This window comes from Lepidochelys kempii, chromosome 3, assembly GCF_965140265.1.
Source record: "Lepidochelys kempii isolate rLepKem1 chromosome 3, rLepKem1.hap2, whole genome shotgun sequence".
Classification (NCBI taxonomy): Eukaryota; Metazoa; Chordata; order Testudines; family Cheloniidae; genus Lepidochelys; species Lepidochelys kempii.
Genome location: NC_133258.1, coordinates 193,602,443 through 193,619,332, shown reverse-complemented (window position 1 = coordinate 193,619,332; position 16,890 = coordinate 193,602,443). Strand labels below are relative to the sequence as shown.

At 45.7% G+C, this 16,890-nt stretch overlaps 1 protein-coding gene and 1 long non-coding RNA gene across 3 annotated transcripts in view; one reads left to right on the top strand and one right to left on the bottom strand.

Annotated features, from left to right (window-relative positions):
* Positions 1–2,490, top strand: part of MEIS1 (Meis homeobox 1) — a 124,534-nt gene extending 122,044 nt beyond the window's left edge. Inside the window, exon 12 of one of the 2 annotated variants that reach the window (XM_073339466.1) lies at positions 955–2,490. In XM_073339466.1, the coding sequence (XP_073195567.1) occupies positions 955–1,238 (284 nt within the window). In that variant the 3' untranslated portion in view covers positions 1,239–2,490. The remainder of the gene's footprint in view (positions 1–954) is intronic. The other variant, XM_073339467.1, reaches the window with a different exon arrangement.
* A 1,858-nt stretch (positions 2,491–4,348) lies between these two features.
* On the bottom strand, positions 4,349–7,357 carry LOC140909657 (uncharacterized). Its single transcript, XR_012158316.1, has 3 exons — positions 7,019–7,357; positions 6,635–6,676; positions 4,349–4,625 (listed from the first exon to the last, which is right to left on the bottom strand). It is a non-coding gene; the product is annotated as an uncharacterized lncRNA (long non-coding RNA).
* Between the last annotated feature and the right edge of the window lie 9,533 nt (positions 7,358–16,890).

Below are 16,890 nucleotides of genomic sequence, written 5' to 3'. Positions count from 1 at the left end.
TTTTTCTTATTGTTCTCAAAATCACTGAAAGGTTGACTGAGTTCTGTGTCTGATTTTTTTCAGACAAAAGTAGTCACAGGGAAGGAATTAATTGATAACTGTTACTGATTTTTTTGTGTGTTTAAAAATACAGGTTTGATTTAACCATCATCCTTAGTAACCCTATCAATTTCAGCTTCATATGAGGCCTTTGTTGAACAATGTATGTACTCGTATTGACTGTGTTTGGACAACCAAAAGTACTTTTCCTTCTATTTTATATTGCAAAATAATGTTGTTAGCAAGCTATTTAAATGAGAAACTGCTAACTCTTGACACTATTTAACACTTTTCTTCTTCAAAGCACTTCATTAATTAATACATATTAATTATTCTTTGAAATAGACCTGTGAATTAAATATTATCGCCATTTTACAAATGGGCTAAATAAGGAAAAGAGGTTGAGTGACTTGACCAAGGCTATACAGAGGTAGTCCAGATTAGAGTCAGAATGAGAACTCAACAATTCCTGGTTCTCAGTCCTGTGCTTGAGCAACTGGATCAAATATAACATGAAATGTTATTACTGTTAATGGTAATGAAAATTATTTCATCTCAAGCATTTGTTAGATTTGTTAACATTGTAATAGTGTGTGTGTACATGCTTTTTGTTTAAATGGTATTCTTCCTTTAAAATAAACTCTTCCAAAATCCTCCAGATTTTTAAAACCATGAATAATTCACATTGTGTTGCTTTATTGCAAGTTATAAATACATACCTAGGTCTCAATTCTGCAAACATTTACATGCATAACATTATTCATATGAATAGTGCCTTTGGCTTAAATCTGACTATTGGCATGAGTAAAGTTACTCACATGCACAAGTGTTTGCAGGGTCAAGGCCTTATTTAATAGAATTGCTACTTTTATATACCATATAGTCATAATCACAAATTTCTCTTTTCCTCCACAGGGCTGCAAAATATGCCAGGGGATTATGTGTCTCGGGGTAGTCCAATGGGTATGAATATGGGACAGCCAAGTTATACCCCGCCCCAGATGCCCCCACATCCTGCTCAGCTGCGTCATGGGCCCCCCATGCATACCTACATTCCTGGACACCCTCACCACCCAGCAATGATGATGCATGGAGGACCACCCCACCCTGGAATGCCAATGTCAGCATCTAGCCCCACAATGCTTAATACAGGAGACCCAGCAATGAGTGGACAAGTGATGGACATTCATGCTCAGTAGCTTAAGGGAATATGCATTGTCTGCAACGATGACAGACTTCAAATATTGTCTTTCTGCAATGACTATGGAGTTCCATTCTTGGCATCTACTTTGGACCAAGGAACAATCCTATTCTTCCGAGGGACCCTGGAAAGCAGGAAACACTATGTGAAGTCAACTTCTGGGGACATGCTAAATAACGATCTAAGACATGAAGAGAACAAAGAGTGAAATATTGTAAAATGCTATTATACTGTTATCCATATTACGTTGTTTCTTATAGATTTTTTTAAAAAAATGTGAAATTTTTCCACACTATGTGTGTTGTTTCCATAGCTCTTCACTTCCTCCAGAAGCCTCCTTATGTTAAAAAGCCTTACAGTTATCCTGCAAATGACAGAAAGGGCTTATTTGCAGGATTTTTAGAGCATTAAAATAATTATGTCAGGCAGAAGAATCTTTCTTCTATCCTAGGATTTCAGCCATGCACACACACAGACACACTCTCTCTCTCTCTCTCTCTCTCTCTCTCTCTCTCTCTCTCTCTCTCTCTCTCTCTCTCTCTAGCCTGGGGCGTGAATTTGCATGTCTAATTCATTTACTCACCATATTTGAATTGGTCTGAACAGATGTAAATCGGGAAGGATGGGAAAAACTGCAGTCATCAACAATGATTAATCAGCTGTTGCAGGCAGTGTCTTAAGGAGACTGGTAGAAGGAAGCATGGAAACCAAAAGGCAGTGTATTTGAAGCCTAATTGTCACATCAGAGCATCATTGTCCCCATTCAGCAACACTTATACATCACTTCCTGTTTTACGCAGCTCAAAACATGAACTGAAGATTTATTTTTAATATGTTGACTTTATTTCTGGGCAAAGCATCAGTCGTGTGCATTTTTCCATAGTCCCATCATGGAGCGTTTATGTATACATTGTAAATAAATTTTGTGCAAAAAGGACTGGAAAAATGAACTGTATTATTGCAATTTTTTGTAAAAGTAGCAGTTTGGTATGAGTTGGCATGCATACAGATTTACTAAGTGGGATAAGCTAATTATACTTTTTGTTGTGGTTAAACAAATGCTTGTTGATAGCCTTTTTCTATCAAGAAACCAAGGAGCTAATTATTATTAATAATAATCAATGCACACTGAGTCTTAGAGTTTCTGATTGAAACAGTTTGGATTGTATAATAACTCAAAGCCCAGTTGTAGTAGTTTGAGTGCAGTAATGAAATCTGAATCTAAAATAAAAACAAATTATTTTTTGTCATGCTGACTCCACTGCTTGAAAAATTTGTTTGCTGCCCCCCAAATTTGTAGTGATTCTCCAGTAATATGTGAACCCAGCATCTGCAAGATTAAACTGTAAAAAGATTTACCTATAATTGCTATTTAAATACCAAAGTCTTAGTACCTTATTTAAAAGTAATGCTACACTCTATAAAGAAACTTTCTGAAAGCTTACACCACAGATTGTCAGAATAACGGTTGCCTATTAGCAAATTGAACATTCAAAAGCATTAACTGCAGAACATTTTAACTCTTTTCTCTCTCCCTGAATTACATCTCTAATACCTTATTTACATTACTTGAATCATTGACAATTAAACTTTCTTGAACTGAGTGTATTTAGAAAAAAAATTAAAACCTTGCCTGAGATAAGTGCATATTTGTAAGTAAATTAACTACTCAAACTAAGGATGATAGACTTTTAAAATCTAATGCTCATAAAGAAGTCTTGTGCTCTGATTGGCTGAAGACTGATCATTAACCAATTTTCCGTACAGCTGTACTTTCTGCACTGCAGCCAACTAGTTAAATAGTACAAAATAACATGTTTAGGCTGCAGTACCTTATAATTTTCTTTAAATAAAATCGCAGCTATAAAAAGTGTTTCCTAAGGGTAAGAAAAATACATAAATATTTTAATTAAGACAAATTCCTAAAAAACCTCTAGCTGTGATTGTTTGGTAAACAAAAGGTAGCATCTGAAGCAGGGCTGGCTAGAGCTCTGAAGTCTGCCATTCAAATAGATGTCACCCCATAAACCCGCCCTGAACAATTCTATTTTCCATTTGAAAAGAGGAACCAGTTGTTCGGTGGGTTTACTAGGTGATATTTGATTGACTGGCTTACCTGCTGGAGCAGTCCAGTCTCCTCTCACCTTTTTGTTTATTGGAGTGTGCTTCAGAAGTCTCCCTTCTAAATAAACCTCCCTTTTATGACATTAAAATAAGCCTTTAGCCATAAACCCCACCCCACCCCATCCCCTCTTTCCCCCGAGTAGAATTTTTAAAAACCCCAAATCTAGAAGGGAGAGCCGCGTTCAGTCTGCAAATAGTCCTCTGGATGGGAATAATTCCCTCTTGATAGGTGGTTACTAGCAGTTAATGGCCATTTGTTTACTTTTTCCATTAAATAATAAATGTGTTTTAAAACTACTACTAACCATCCATTTCTCCCCCACTGCTTACAGTGAGGTTCCAGCCTAAGACTCCATGGGGCTGATTTTCCACTTACTCCGGAAGGGTTTTACACTTGTGTAACTCCCTTGAGTTTATCCGAGCTGCCCGATCTACACCAGGGCCAAGGAGTGGAGAATCAGATCCACTGGATGAATAGTGTGCATGGGGATGCTTAAGAAGCGGGAGTTAGCTGGGGAGTATTAGGGCAGCGGAGAGTCAGGCTGGCTCCTGGAGCCTAGTGAATTAGGAAAATCAAATGGTGGGTATACCCCCCCCCCATCCTCGGTTCTTTCTCCCCTCCCTAGATTTTTAAAGGGCCACTATACCGATGAGATTGCACATTTCTGATCCTGCCTTGTGAGTTTATAATAATGCCAGTTCTGAGCCAAAATGGGAATGCTCGGAGCGGGGTTTGCTGCTGCTTTTCTGCTCTCTTTTTTTAATGTTTCCTAAAAGACAAAAACAAACCGCCCTGCAGCAAACAAAGAGCACACGCGTTTGTGCCTTTCTTAGGGGTGGGGAGAAGACTCACAAAAGGCTTCTTCGTTAATATGACTGTTTTAGGGGGTGTGGAGGGGGGGTTTGGTATATTTCACATTAAAAACGCTCCTCTATCCCGAGACATTTAATCAGCTGTAATTATAACACATTCCAAATGAAGAATATGCTTGACAGTATTTTTTATTGTTATTGTTCATCGCACGATCTTAGGCGGCTTTGGGGGCACAGGAAAGAGAAGTAAACGGGTTACAAATAGGGAATTATCCCTCGTTTAGCATTAAAATTCATTTAGATAAAATTGCCACAAACATGTAAATGGGGAGATTAGTTCCCCCTCACGCCTTATTGCACTCTCTCAATGGCTCCGTTTTACACGTTGGGAATTCCGTCTTCGCAGGCTGCTTGCTGTTTCCTAGCTACCCCACATTCAAAGCAAAGGCTGCAAGAGAGAGAAGGGGGGCGGGTGAGAAGAGAAAAGGGGGGGGGGAGTTTTGGCAACCAGTCTGCAATTCATCCTCCGCGATCCGCCCTAACAGAGGGGGAAACAAATATCTGGGGAGGCTTTATCCCCCTCCCAGCCCTGCGTGGACAGGCCAACGCTGTACTTTCCAGCAGGGAGGCAAGCTGGGTTGTGTTTAGTTTGGAAGCCCCAAGTGGTCGGGACCGGGTTTGTCGCTGTGTGAGTGTGGGTGCGCGCCTAGCCACACGCAGGGGGTGTGTGTGTGTGTTCCCCGTGTTCCCCGCACCTCGAGCGGGAGATTTGCCGCGATCCGGGGAACAGAAAGAGGGGGGCGGGCTGGTGTGTTCTTACAAACAAAACCACACAACTCTCCGGCCGGCGGAGTGAGAACAGCCCGGTGGTGTCCTCCTCCTCCTGCGCCCGCTCCCTCTCGGCAGAGCCCGAGGAGGAGGAATGGCAGCTTCGACTGCCATCTTTTGGGGGGTTGGGGAAATGACTCGGTTCCCCCGGCCCCTCCGCTTCTCCTGCCTCGAGAGACGGGCTCCCTGCTTCAACCGTGCATGGGGAAAGAATTAGCCATAAAATTAGTGACTCACAATTTCAAATGGGAACCGCTAAGCGGATTAGAGACGCGTGGAAGTGTAGGGAGGGTCTGAGACCCACTCCGGGGGATCCCCCGCTGCAACCAGGCAGGTTTTGTCTCCCTTTGCCGAGAAGGGGGGGACCCCCCCCCAGCGCTTGTGTCAGGGTTGCGGGGGGGGGCGGTCGCACCCCACTGCAGCGGATCCCCCGGAGCCAGAGCCCCCGGTGCCAGCCGGGCCCGCCTCTCTCCCCTCCTGGGCTCGCTCTGGGGCTCGGGGGGCGGTGTGCTGCGCCATTTGTTCCTTGCAAAGTGATTGCTGTGTATCGCCTTGGATCAGTGAGTTCAGCCTACCTGGAGGGGAGGGGGGTAGGAAATCCCGCCGGGGGGGGGGGGGGGGAGGGAGCCGCGGCCATGAACTCTAAGGCCATGTGCTTCATTTGACTTTTTTTTTTTTTTTTTACCCCAAGCGGGGCCCCCGCGGCTTCAGTGAGCGGCGCTGTGATGCTCCGCGTGTGCAACCCCTGCCCCCCGCCCCTGCCCCCGCAGCACCGTCAGCCGCTCTCCCCTGAGCCGCGCCGCCCGTGCGTGGAAAGAGGGCGAGCCCAGGGAGTGCGGAGGAGTTTGCTGCTGGGGTTGTTCTCAGCGGGTCTGGGGGCGTGTGTGTGTGTGGGGGGATCCTCCTCCTCCTCCGGTCGGGGCATGCCTGGCCCGGGGGGCGGGGGCGGCCTCTGGGCCCGATCCCGCCGCCCAAGGACTGGCCAGAGAGGTCCCGCTCTGGGCGCAGCGATCGCAGCGGGCCGCTGGCGGGCACCGTGTGCGGCGTCTCTTCCCCCTTCCTGCGCGTCCCAGGCCCCATCCCGACAGCCCCGTCCGCTGATAGCCCAGCACGGCTGGGGGGGGGGGGGGAGATAACACAAATAGAGCCAGCTAGTGACAGGAGCCCAGGAGCAAAACTCTCCAGCCAGCTTCTGAGTTGAGGTCGGGGGGCTGGGCCTTCTGCATGGAGCGGTGCCTTTCACTGGGGCTTTATGTACCTAGGGACGCCCTGTCCGGATCATAACTATTTAAGGAGCAATACTTTGTGCTTGTGGAGAGGTATATTTGTGTAAACACGTGCAACCTTGTTGGCGAGCAAAGTAAAAAAAAAATTTGGGGGGGGGGAGTCCGGGCTTGGGGAGGGGGGTGAGAGGTGCAGATAAGATACCAAAACGTATTTTGCAGGAGGGGATTGGGCCTTTTTCCTGTTGGCTCAGGAAGGACGCTTGGGGCTGAAATGAAATACATTAGATTATAGCTCTAGCCATGGGCGGGGTGCGTTGGTTTGCGAGGGAAACAGCAGAGGCGTAATAAGGTAGTTGGATCTCATTAAGTTGTGTCTCTCTCACACACACACACACACACTTACCGCGCACTGACTTCGCTTGGCCCCTCGAGAAGAGTGAAAGCCCTGGAGGAAAAAAGACTTTACTTTTAAAGTCAGTCTAATATCGATCGCCGTCATCCCCCTCTCCCCCCACCTCCAACCCCGGCGGCAGACGCAGCCCTACCCTAACGGGGGACCGGGGGAAAGGATCCTCCTCGGATCTGATTCTCTGCGGGCCGTTGTACAGGGAACAGCGTGTGCCTAGAGCAGAGCAAATAAAGGCAGGGACAGCCAGCGAGGAGCGAAAAGCCTTTTATTTTTCATTGCAGTGGTGGGCCAAGTGATCCTTCCCGTCTGTCAAAAGGACGTTGGGATCCTTCAGGATGAAAGGGCGGGGGGGGGGGGGGAAGAGAGCCATCTTCTTACCTTTTATCCTCTGTTTCCCGGAGTGTGGGCCGCCGCTTTGTGTGGGAAGGAAGCCCCTGCAAGGTGTGTGTGTGGCTGGAGCCCGTCCAGCGGAGCGAAACCCAGGGGGAGCCTTTTCAGTCACCCCTAGAAGCCCCCGAAGGGAGCTGAGCGGGGCGAGCTCCTGTTCCCACCGCCGCCGGTCCCATCCCAAGGCAAAGGGGCTCGCTGCTGACGTGCTTGGGGCAGCCGGCAGCCACGGGGACGCAGGGAAAAGAAGTGGCACGTTTAGGAGCCAGTGTCCGTGTTTTTATTCTTCACAATGCACCATCTTGCCTTTAAATCCGCCAGGGCTGGGCCATCTATCACAATATGTTCCATCTACCCGCTGCCTTCTTGAACTCGCCTGGAAAATTGCAGTGTATTTACCTGGCTCCATGACCTTGTTATGTTGCCTGAGAAAAATACCTATTTGCTTCCCTTTGGTTTGGGCTAGTTGGAGCCCTCATAGGGCCACGCTTATTGGGCTCATGAGAAAGCTCTGCTAGGGACACAAAACAAGCCAACAAAGTCCTTAGACTGAAGGCAAACGCCACTTAAAGCGAGGGAAGGTGGCAGAGTGAATATTAAACCTTGGGACAGGGAGACAGCATATTCCTGCTCATAAATGCGAGATCTGCTTTTGCGTGGCTCCCCGAGATACTTGCATGAAAGTAGTTCATAAACTCCGTGCAGCCAGCTTTCTGTTTTATGTAGCGAACAGAGAAAAATCTCCCTGGTCTTTACTGTGTGGAATAACTTAAATGTCTATGTGGCAGCTGCTTCTAAAGCCGAACCTAAACTCTTTGGAAGAAGGGGGGACGAGTGAAAGGCGAAAGAAAGACTTCTTTTTTCCCCCCCTTTGGTGCCATTTTGGATGTCAGCTGTTTCCTTGGTGACTGTGTTCGGCCCCCAAAGCCCCTGGGCTCCTGGATTGTTAGAAGAAGAAGAAGAAAAGCCTGCTATTTCGGCACCGTCATTTATCACTGTCACCGCATAATGATTCCCCTTGCAGCTCCTTATTGATGTTTGTAATTGCATTATCTCATAAGGGGTGAGGGGTGATCAATGAAACCGAGCCATGCATTCTGGGGTCAGAGGCTGCCAAAGTACGGTTGGTCCCGTTTTAATGCAAGTACTCATTAGCTTTAGGGCTGCATGCAAATATTTCTCTATAATCTCTGAGCTGGTGCAGACCTTGTAGCCCAGCCCAGCGCTTGTCTAAAAGACCGCGGTTGGCGTAACCTTTTGCAGAAATGCTAGACCAGGTACCTGTCTCGCATCTCAACGAAATGAGCTGGAGCCACTGATTGGGGAGGGGTTTTTCCCCCCGCGGGGATCAGATGTCAATTCTGAGTAAGCATCGGGGAGTCTCCCCCCCCCCTCTTTCCCTTCAAAGTGGGACCCACCGCTCTCTCCACTCCATCGAAGGCATGGGAACGTATGGAGAACTCGCCCCAGAACATCTCGGTGTGCGCGTTTACCAGCGTCGCCACTTTAAACACCCAACGTTACCCCCCCTTGTGCTCTCCGGCACTCCGGTTTCATTAATAGGAGCTGCAAACTGGAGCGATCAGCATCATCGCCTTGTTGTTAGAGCGCTTCGGTTTAGGTAGGTGACGGGTGCAGGGGTTGGTAAGCGGAGGAATGCAAAACAAAACAAAATAAATAAGCCCACGCCAGCCAAAATAAAACAAATCGCCCCCTCCCTGAACCAATCAATGGCACGTTTTGCACTTGAAATAAGCCGGCAGCTCCGCCGACCCCAACTGAAGTTCATGTGTCGATTCAAGAGAGTATTTAGGTAGCGAAGAGAGATGGCACACTGACATTGTGGCGAGTTTGTGTAAGCTTAGGGAATTTAAGCCATCGTGTTGCAGAGACCTAAAGAAGTGGGGGAGATACAAAGAGGGAGGGAAAAGCTCCCAGCGTAATTTTAAACTAAATGCTTTATTGGACTGTGACAGGGATATCTCAACAGTGAAAACTTGATTTGTTTAGCCAGAGGCGGGGAAGGAGACAGATCCAACTTAGAGTGCCACGTTTAAGTAAGAGGTTGAGTTTCTAAATCCTATCCTAGCTTTTTATTTTAATTTGGGGGAAGTGGAGAATGTTAAGCGAACGCCGAGCGCATCCTACATAAGGAGAAAGAGTAAACGCTGTTACAGGTTTCAGAGGAGCAGCCCTGTTAGTCTGTATTCGCGAAAAGAAAAGGAGGACTTGTGGCATCTTAGAGAGCATAAGCTTGCATCGGATGAAGTGAGCTGTAGCTCAGGAAAGCTTATGCTCAAATAAATTGGTTCGTCTCTAAGGTGCCACAAGTCCTCCTTTTCTTTTTTACTATTACAAATACAATTTGACCTGAGAAGGGTCCCCTCCAACCCTTTTGGTATCACACTAGCCCAAAAAGATTACCAACGAAGTAAAGATTAACCCCCCCCCACCCCGCCCCGTAACACAAAATTAAGTCCATGTGTTGCACTCTAAAGTTAAAAGAATTATTTGTCGGCTACATTCTTGGAGACTAACCCTATCAATACTTAACCAAACCCATCTATGGAATACTGTATTAGAGTCCATATCAGTTCGGAAACAAAACAGAATTTTTCAAATAGCTGTTTCAATAAGATCACGCTACTATACGAAACCAGAAATATTCTATGCCGATAAGGACAGATAGTTTAACTGGATTTGCTATCCATTGACTTTTGTTCATTTGCTACCCCTTTGAATGAGCGTTGTTCCTTGATTTTGGAAATTACACAATCTTCTAATAAACGAGTCTGGAACTAATATATTGATTGTAGACGTCAAATCTCTGTTTTGTCCACTATATTTTTAATTCTTTTTGCAGCGGTGCTAGAATTATACATGTAAATAAAGGCCAGTTGTTTCCTTTCTCATAAACATTCACACGTTGTTTCACTCTTAAAGTAAAATAACCGCAACTGCTAAGTAGTAGGATTAATATACAACTTTCAAATCTCCATGTGAACTAATCAGACTTCGCTTTTTTCCCTTTTTCTTGCTTTGATTATAGTTTGCAACCTGAAGCTACATACTTGAAACAAAATAGTGCTTTAGACCACGGTTAAGATAGGGAAAAATTAGTCTCGTTTCAGAAATTATTTATTTGTAGAACGACTATGATTAAAACACACACACAAACCGCAGCTGCAAAAAAGGAGAGAGAAAAACAACAAACAACCCACCGTGATTTACGATTATTAAATCTTTGATTGCCATGTTAATGTTTCTTTTTCTACCTTTCATTTGCATTTTAATCTATCGACTCTTTACTATTTTGCTGCTTCCTAGTCGAGTGATTGATTACAGATCTTCAAGAAAAAAAAACCCACCAAGCTTTGCGGGCGACCTTATATCTCTGCCCCCCCCCTTTGCTGGTTAGATTTCTGAACCTTCCTCAGCAATGGTAATGCAAGCAGGGCAAATTAATTGTGCTCTTTTAAATGTCAAAGGTATAAATAAAAACGTGTTTTGCCCCCCCTCCCGGGTCCCAAATGTGAGTACTTTCCCACCCCGCTTGTTTTAAAAGCGAGAAGGAATCATCCCGGTAAAATACAATTAAAAAAACCAAACCAAACCAAAACACAACCAGGCGCAGACAGGACCCTGACTGTAAATACGTATCAGTGCAGATGGACTGTTCTTGTTTGGTAAAAAAAATCAAATCAAATCAAATAGGCAGCGCGAGGCAGCCCCAGGTTTCCCTGGCAGGGTTTTGGTGTTGAGCCTAGGATCTGGAGCCTGGCTGGAATGGTTATTAGGACAATTTGTTGACAGGCCAGCAGTAAAGACAAAAGGAAGAGAAGCAGCCTCTCGCCTGTTTATTTTCTTTCCTGGTCTAACCTGTCTGCTGCCCCTTGGGCTGTCCCCCCTCGGAGTAGGGCGGCGTCCTCTGGGCAGGACCCTTTTGTTGCTGTTGTGTGGGTGGTAGGTGGTGGGTTTGCTGGGACTAGCTGCGGGCGGGTGGGGTAGGATGCACTGGGCTGCCCAGCTGTCCCTGGGCTGGATGGGTGCGGACTGGAACAACAATTCCCCAACCCTGGGAGGCTGGGACCTGGCAATCCAACCCTTAAGGGTCCCGCAGCAAAGAGGGGCTGTCGGGGAGGGGCGAGCCCACACATAAGTGCTGACTGGGGTGGGGGGGAGATGAGCCTCAGGAGGAGAGGAGGTAACCTGGACAGACTTTGGGAAGCCCCCCAGCCCTACCCCAGAAAGGGAGAGGCTGGCAGCCGGGTGGCATGCCAAAGCGATCTCAGCAGAGACTCGCAGCGCCGGCGCTGGGCTGCTTCCCCAGGGACTAATCCGGCGTAGGGACAGGCGCTTGCTCCTGCTCACTCATATCATGACCACCCCCCCCCCCCCCAGGGATCCTGACCCGGCGCCTGGCGGTGCAAGAGGGAGGCTCCCTCGCAGGCTGGAGACCTTTGCGGCTGTTAGGAAACCTCTCACAGCACAATCAGGGACTCACTGCCGGGATTTGATTGCCCAGGCTTCTTCCTTCCACTAAATGGAGCTGGTCTCATACAGTACGCGCAGGGTGGCTGGAGATCGGTATGTGTCTGACACCGGCACGTACGCGATTTATCACTCAGAGCCACGGTGGCCCTGGGACAAGGGTTTCCAGCCAGTGCGGCTTGTCACCTGGAGGTGAAACGACTCGGATCCGAAATCCCCTTTTCTCCTGTCTACACGCGCAGCCCGCGACTGGCTCACGTGGGATGCCGACCCAGCTGGGGTTGAGAGGCAGATCCGGGCAGCGAGGGGAGAACGAAGAGGGCAAACGGGGAAAGTCTAAACGGGAAAACTCATTGCGGTAGAAACGATCAGAGCGGTCTGTACCTCCAGGGGTGAAGACAGATCCTTGCGGACAAGTGGGAAGACAGGGCTGGAATGATTTAAAGGCGAAGGGATGGCAGATTATTAAGAAAGTAATAGCAAGGTGTCCCCTGCACTACAGTTTTATTGTGGGGTAGTAACTACCGGATTTATTTATTGCCGGGGCTCTACAATAAAGATAATGACCACAACCTCAAGATAAATGCTTACGCCCGGAGCTGGTCAATTGTTTTTTATTTAGGAGTGTGATCCTGAAAGGTGGAAGTCAGCTTCTCCCCGCCGCAAAGATCCGTCTTGGTTTCCCATCCCATTAGAAACACGACATGCAAATAAATAGGTAGTTTCGGGTTTGGGACGGCGGGATTTATTTCAGGCAAAGGAAGAGGTCGCGGGGGGACCCCCAGAGACTGAATTTCTGTCGGTGCGCTGTACCCCCACCTTCGCTCTCACGCATCCGCAGCTGAAAGCATGAAGGTGTCATGTCTGAACTCCTTGTTTCCTGATCGATAAGGGCGAGGGAAACAATGTGAAAACCGCCCCCCCACCCCCGGCCCAGGAGGCTGCTGGCTGGAGACTGGAGACTTCCTGTTGGAAAGGGTGAAAGTGCCCTGGGGGGCGGGGGGGGGGGACTTTTCCTTGCTGCCTCCCACGCCGAGGCGGACAATAGGGAGGTTTAATGTAGTTTTGACCTATTAAAAGCACTTGCAGGAGTCCCCCCCTCGCCCCCCACCGCCACATACCCTCAGCACCTGGCTTGGTTAGGAAGGAGGCTGCACCTCAGTGGAAGTGCTTGGTGCCTTTTCTCCCTTTTCTCCCCCCCCCCCCCAAGAAGTCCCCTAACCAGACGGAGGAATTGAGGCTGACCTTGACAGTTGCTTGCCAAGGTCAGAGCAGAGTAGGCTGCCTCAGGTGTCAGCATAGGCTCAGGCCCTCTCCCCCTGATGTGATCTGATCCAATAATAGTCACTGTGTTAGCCTCTAATGAGGCACCCGGTGAGAGCTGATCGGCCCCCACCTGCTCTTTGCGGTGATACCAACAGACCCTGAGATGCCAAAATGCAGTCAGCATCCTCTGCTCATTTCTCTCTCAGGTTCAAAGAGGTAGGATTTCAGCCTCACAATAACCACTTATATTCCGGGCTTCCTTTGATCCATGCATGTCCAGGAAAAGCACCTGACAGTGAACTGTGATGGGGGAAAAAAGGACAGAGGGGGAGAGAATAGACTCCCACAATTTGGTGGCTTGTGTGAGGGATGAGATGATGAGGTTGAAAAGTGAGAACAATCCTCTTCAATCTTTTACAATATCAGTGTCATTCAACGCTACTTTGCATTTAACCAGAATATCCCTTTCCGTGATTTCCATAAGCATATACGTTATAATTTTCACATCCTTCAATATTAATCATTCTACTCCGCATTACGTGTCTATCTGAAAGTCTGACCTTACTAGTGAAGCACATTAACTTTACATTGTTGCCCACAATAAAGTAGGAGGCACTACATTCCCTTTCCAACCTCATCTGAAATGACACACACACAATATACCGTTGCCCACTGCATGAAAAGAAAACAATGACATGCATTCTGCTCCCAGCATGACAAGTTGTCTGTCTCACTTCAAAGGACTATAACCTAATTGTTTCCAGAGTTTAAAAAGTAATTAAGCTATATTAGAGAAATTTAAATAAAAACAGTTTTCTTCACACTGGGTCACTCATCTTTTTATTCACAAAATGAGCACCCCATCCTTTTAAAAATAGAGATATTTGTTTTAAAAAAACCTGAAGTTTACATGAAAAATGTGAACAGATTTAGTTTTTAAAAGGGTTTGGGCAAAGTGGAGGTAATTATGTATAATTAATGCTGAAGGGAAAATGAACACATAATAGGTTCCAAAGATTAAACCATCTGTAACTACCAAGAGAACTTTAAAAGTTTTTTTAAAAAACTAAATCTCATTAATCTAGCAAAGGATTTTTAAAGGGAACGAGTAGCATATATGTTATTGTTTAATACATTTCTTTATTCTGATTTTTTTAGCTTAATTCCCTAGAATGTTTAAAAATTTTAAACCTACAGGTTTGAAGGTCATCCACCCTGAAAGAATTGATTAGGAACCTCAACCACTATATTAATGTTTGTAACACTTTGTTTTAGTGCTAGCTTTCCATTTTTGATGACAGTATAACAAAGTTATGTTACTAAGAAGTTCTAACCTGAAGTGTAGAGCATTTCCCCCACCTTTATGCTTTTCTTGATGCACATGTTTTGCAACCTATAATATATTTCAAATTCCAGTGACTAAACCTTTGGGCCAAATTTTGTTCAGAATTACTCACATGGCAGAGAATAGTCCTTTAAATTCAACTCATTCTCAGCCACATTTAGAACATTTAACAAAGAGGGAATATGGTTTTAGATATACAGGTTCCTTATTGAATCTATCACAAAAGTAAAAACAATGCTTTTATATTTTAGTAATCATTTTAAGATAGACATTTATCGGTAATTTTATAGTTCAGGAAAACTGCTTGGAAGCATGACATTTATTTCGAATTAGTCATAATGTCTATGAGTTGCTATACTTTGTACATAGTTAGGGTCTTATTTTATAAACCCTTACTAATGAAAATAGTTTAATTAAAGTTGATGGGACAGCTCATGTGATGATGAACTCGTCAGACATGAACGGCGTTTGCAGGATCAGGCCCTGGGTAAAATACACACTTTATTATGGAGGTAATGACCTAATCAGGATTCGACCCTTAAACTACTGCATTCTTCCATCCACCTGTTAGATTAAAATACATTTGCTTATCTCAATCATAGCTTATTTATGGTTCTAAAGGAGATCTTGGATGATGGACAAAGTTTCTTAGATCAATCTATGGAATGTTGCTTACTTCTCCAGTGAGGAATATATCTTGTATGAAGAACACTTAATCTGGTAATCCAAGGAGAGGTTTCTTTCTTCCTTCAGGCAAAATCTTATATAATTTTGTATTTATCGCCAAGGCAACTCTTTGAACTGATTTTTATTTTGATGCACATTGTACTCAGAGAGTGAAATTGCACAATGCAGTAGAGGGCCTATGTACCCCTTTAACCTCCCAAATTCATACCCACATCCTTCCTTATACAGAGGCCAAACAGCTGAGCTGTGAGCTGGAAATTTCTCCAGGGCCAGGGGAGGGAGAAGGATTTGTCCCACACCCCAGGTAACAGAGCAGCAGTGGATCTGCTCTGCAATTGCTAGACAAATTTTAGTCCTGGAAGAACTTCCCTGCTTGCTCCCCTGACTACATGGAGGAGGACCAGTTGATGAATACGCACAGTAGCAATCCTGGGACTTCACTCATGAGCCTTCCCAGACCTGTGCACACATCCCTGCTATTCAGAAATCAAGAGTGAGTTTGTGGGTATACCTCTGGGGGAGGACTCTAATCTTACCTCCTTGGGTTAAAGTGATTGTAAAGCCCAGTGTAGGTCTTGGGGGAATTTTACTCATATAAAATCTATGTTTTCTAATATTACAAACAAGTGTTCTAAAATCTGCAAACAGTGATTAGGTAATTAGGGCAAATCTCTCCCTAACATCCTACTACTATGCCCAACTTTAGAACTGGCTTTAATACATGTAAACTGGTTGGCTTCTCCCGTGCTTTGAACAGCATCTACACACACTGTATTTAGTCCAAACTTACCTCCTTCCTCTGGTTTGACTTTTTGGTGACTCAAATGACAACAAAAACAGGAACCCCAGCCTAGAATTCCTTCCCAAATTTAACTAGTCCTTAGTTTTCCTTGTAGGGACTTTTGTCCTAAATCTCAGTTCCTCTGCCCAACCCCCCCCCCCCCCCACCTCTCTTGTATCCTGAATGGAGCCACAATATCTCTCTGAGTAACAGCCGTGTTAGTCTGTATTCGCAAAAAGAAAAGGAGTACTTGTGGCACCTTAGAGACTAACCAATTTATTTGAGCATGAGCTTTCGTGAGCTACAGCTCACTTCATCGGATGCATACCGTGGAAACTGCAGAAGACATTATATACACACAGAGATCATGAAACACTTTAGATACGCTATTACCAGCAGGACAGTGGGGTGGGAGGAGGTATTGTTTCATGATCTCTGTGTGTATATAATATCTGCTGCAGTTTCCACGGTATGCATCCGATGAAGTGAGCTGTAGCTCATGAAAGCTCATGCTCAAATAAATTGGTTAGTCTCTAAGGTGCCACAAGTACTCCTTTTCTTTTTGCGAATATCTCTCTGGTGGTTTTAATACCTGCCAACAAGGTAGCTGAAAAGAAGAACCCTGCCATCTTCTTACACATGTCCCCTCTCACTGCCTTGGGATGTGCGCATTGTCATCTAGCCCTCTGTAACCAGCTGAGGACCTAGTTTCTGAATGGTGAGGTTTTAAAAAGTGCCTAAGTGACTTAAAAGCATAAGTTCCACTGGAAGTCACTCAAGTGCTTTTGAAGTCCCTTGCTGATACCAGAAGATTTAGATGCAGATCCTCACCTCCTGTAACTTATCCTCATTCCATTGACTTCAATGGAGCCGGGACCTTAATGTCCCTAAACCTGTGACTGCCAGAAGCTGGGACTGGATGACATGGGTGGATCACTCAATAAATTGCCCTGTTAAGTTCAGTCTCTCTGAAGCATCTGGCACTGGTCACTGTTGGAAAACAGGATATTGGACTACATGGACATTGGTCTGACCCAATATGGCTGTTTTTATGACAATTTATGCCATTTGAGGATTTGCCTTGCGGTCTTCTTGCTGCCTGTGGCATTCATTTCCTGTGCCAGGCTCTCAATGTCCCATGGAGTCCTGGAACTGTTTCTAGTCTCTCCCTAAGACAATTGTCCAGGCTAATGAGCTGCATATCCCCACATGGGTTGACTTATTTTAATTCCCCAAATTAAAGGGGGATTACAGTTGAGTGATATGATCCAGGAGTCTTCATGGACAAAGGCA